This window comes from Bactrocera tryoni, chromosome 5, assembly GCF_016617805.1.
Source record: "Bactrocera tryoni isolate S06 chromosome 5, CSIRO_BtryS06_freeze2, whole genome shotgun sequence".
In the NCBI taxonomy this organism is placed as follows: Eukaryota; Metazoa; Arthropoda; class Insecta; order Diptera; family Tephritidae; genus Bactrocera; species Bactrocera tryoni.
In genome coordinates this window covers 24,410,754-24,414,027 of record NC_052503.1, presented here as the reverse complement: position 1 = coordinate 24,414,027, position 3,274 = coordinate 24,410,754, and the positions used below count along the sequence as shown (strand labels likewise).

General features: G+C 28.9%; 1 protein-coding gene across 1 annotated transcript in view; it reads left to right on the top strand.

Annotated features, from left to right (window-relative positions):
* Positions 1–2,740, top strand: part of LOC120777642 (CD82 antigen) — a 127,982-nt gene extending 125,242 nt beyond the window's left edge. Inside the window, exons 6-8 of the mRNA XM_040109094.1 lie at positions 1,237–1,311; positions 1,382–1,669; positions 2,129–2,740. Of these exons, the coding sequence (XP_039965028.1) occupies positions 1,237–1,311; positions 1,382–1,669; positions 2,129–2,281 (516 nt within the window). The 3' untranslated portion in view covers positions 2,282–2,740. The remainder of the gene's footprint in view (positions 1–1,236; positions 1,312–1,381; positions 1,670–2,128) is intronic.
* Positions 2,741–3,274: the final 534 nt, after the last annotated feature.

The window sequence follows — 3,274 nt, the reverse complement described above, 5'->3', positions numbered from 1 at the left end:
TCTCATTGATGATGCACTAGCTGATGAAAAATTTTTGGAATTTTTGAACTTTAAAGTCGTCTATCTCGTAAACTAAGCGTTTGCTGGACCTATAGCCCTATATATGGTATTTTTTAATCAGGTGGACTTCCTCTTTCCAACGGCACCTTCATATCACGGCGCCAAGGAAATCGGAATCTTGCCTAGAAAGCTTTTTTAATAACCTCTGATTTTGAATACTGTTGCTTAATTCTAAATCAATTTATATGAAAAATTATGTATAGGTGGCAACTATTTTACAAGTTACACTCACGTAAAAGTAAATAATTGTACATATTTAACATTTTATACGAATGTTTGCCAGTTTTCTAATTTTTTTTATCCAAAATTTCAACTCAAATTTAAAAAAAATATACTTCAAATGTAAGGTGGCAATTGTAGAAAATTATGTTACAGAAAAACAAGCTTTCTTTCTTTGTTGCAGGTATTGAAAATTTGCATTCCTGATTTACAATATATACACGTGGTAAACTTTTTTGTTTTTCTTAAAGAAAAATTGTATAAGATGGCAACCCTCTTCTAATACAAACTCTAAACAAATCGTTATTAATAGTTTTTGCTATAACTTTTTTTAATGTTCTACAACTTTTTACGAATTTTCAATATATTTGACGAAAAAAAATTTAAAAAGGTGGCAACTCCATAAAATATTTTTGCTGAAACGTTTTTTCTGTCTGTAACGTAAAATTGTTTTATTTTAAATTGAATTTTTTTTTTACTTAAATATGCACACGTGGTAAAGTTTTTTATTTTTCTAAAGCCAAAGCTCTATGAATATGGCAATCTTCTTCTAATACAAACCCAAAACAAAAATCGTAGCGTATATATTTTTAATATTCTATAATATTTTTTAAATAAATTTGATGAAACAAAAATTTAATAAGGTGGCAACTCCAAAAATATTTTTTCTGAAACATAAGCCTTTTTGTTGTATGTAACGAAAAGTTGTTTCATTTTAAATTATTTTTTTTTTTACTTTAATACGTACATACATATGTATGTATGTACATACATACATGAGGCAACCTCATTTATTATATATTTTTTATTTGCAAACCTTTATGATGTAAAAACGGTAGCCACATTAAATAATAATTAAGTGTTATATCGTTTTATACAAAAATTTGAACTCAAAATCAGACTATTCTAATTTCTATTCCGACAGAAGTCTAATATTACTTACTTTCTTTCTTTCAGTACGGCGTTTTCATGATTCTGCTGCTCATTGCCGAAATCGTTGCCGGTGGCTTGGCTGCTTTCTATAAGGAGAAGGTTCGTACACTTATCAAGTAGTTGCCATGTGTTTCCAATATAATCAAAAATTAACTTGGCATGATTTTAGGCGCGCGCTGAGACCAAAACTTTCCTGCAATCCACCATCACCGACTATTACTCCACCCACGAAAATATGGATGCCGTCACACTCATGTGGAATCAACTGATGAGTCAGATGAGCTGCTGCGGCGTGAATGACTATCGTGACTTCGATGCCTCACTCGCATGGATCAGTAACAAGGGTAATCGCACGCTACCCGAAGCCTGCTGTGTGCTGAAGGATGTGAGCCAAATGTTGCCACGTGACGATGATTGCGTGATAAATCCCAATGAGAGCAACAGCTTCTACAAGAAGGTAAATCATAAATTTTAGTAATATATCATGCGACTGTTTAATGTACACTCGAAATATATCATGCCACTTTTTTTTTGTAATTTCATGTAATTTTTCATACTTTCTAAAAATATATCTTGCAACTTTTTTTATAAATTTTAGAAAAAATAAAAAAATATTTTATGCATATTAGATATATTTCATGGAATTTTTCATACACTCTAAAATATGTCATGTAATTTTTTCAAATTCTCTATGCTACATGTCAGCAATGTTTTTTTTTTATAAATTTTAAAAAAAAATTTAGAAATTTTTTATAGGTTTTAGAAAAATGTCATGCAATTATTCATAACATCTAACAATATATCATGCATTTTTTTTATAAATTTTAGAAAATATTAAAAATTATTTTTATACATACATATTAGAAATATTTCATACAATTTCTATTGTTCATATATTTCTTTTGATTAATTTCAGGGCTGCTATGAAGTATTCACTGACTGGATTATCTCCCACCGCGAAATCATTATTGGCGTGCTGCTGGGCGTTGGCATTGTTCACTTGTTCGCCATCTTTTTGGCATTCTGCCTGTGCAAGGCGTTCGCCAAGTACCATGGCATGCGTCTTTAAGAGTCTGCCCATAGAAAGCTAGCCAATTAGTAGCACCAAATATGACTAGTGAAGCAAAAAGATCGTTGTGACGAAAAGACTTCGACAATTATGAGAAGCCATTTCTGTCTCTTTTCGTAAATTGTTTATATTGTTGATTTATTAGTTTTACAAATTTTTGGACAAATTTTGTAGAAATCTTTTTTTATTGGTAATAAGTAGTTTACAGAGGTTTTTGTAAATTTTTATTGAAACTTTTGCATAACTTTATGCATATGGATAATGAACTCTTCGAACACTGAATACTATTGTTAAATATTTATGAATAGTTGAAAACAATCAGACGAGAAAATAATTAAGGAAAAATATTTGTTGAATGAGTGTGCAAATAGCAAAGCATATGCGCCTTTGATTTGCTAAAATCTATTGGACATGAATGCATACTTGTATACTCAAGAAAAAAAAATTGAAGCAAAAAAATACAAAAAAAAAAATAAAAAAATTAAAATAACGGACAACAAATCGAACTAAGACTTGATTTTAGTTATCTTAGTATAAACTCTCAATGCTTGCTAGTAATAACTAACACCTGTAGAAATTGTTTAGTCTAGAACGTAAGCAAGAATCTCTCCACACTATACATCACAAATCAATTGTAGAACATATCGAAAATTTGAAAAACAAATTGTAGAAAATATCGAAATGAAAAATTAGAAAAACAAAAATGGTTTTAAGCTAAGCATTTATACGAAAATCACAAACAAAAACTAAAAAATCATAAATGAAAACAGAAAGTAACACAAAAAATAAAAAAAATAAAAATTTGAAATTTTGAAAACAGCTGATTACAAATTTCGAAAATTGTATTCGAAAAGCATGCATGACAAGCTTATAATTTTATAAACGATATTTCGAAACGACTGAAATTTCGATTTTCTTTAGTTTTAAAGTTCAAGAATTGTAATTTCGATTTTCTTTTGTTTCAAAGTTCAATGATTGTAAATTATTTTTGAA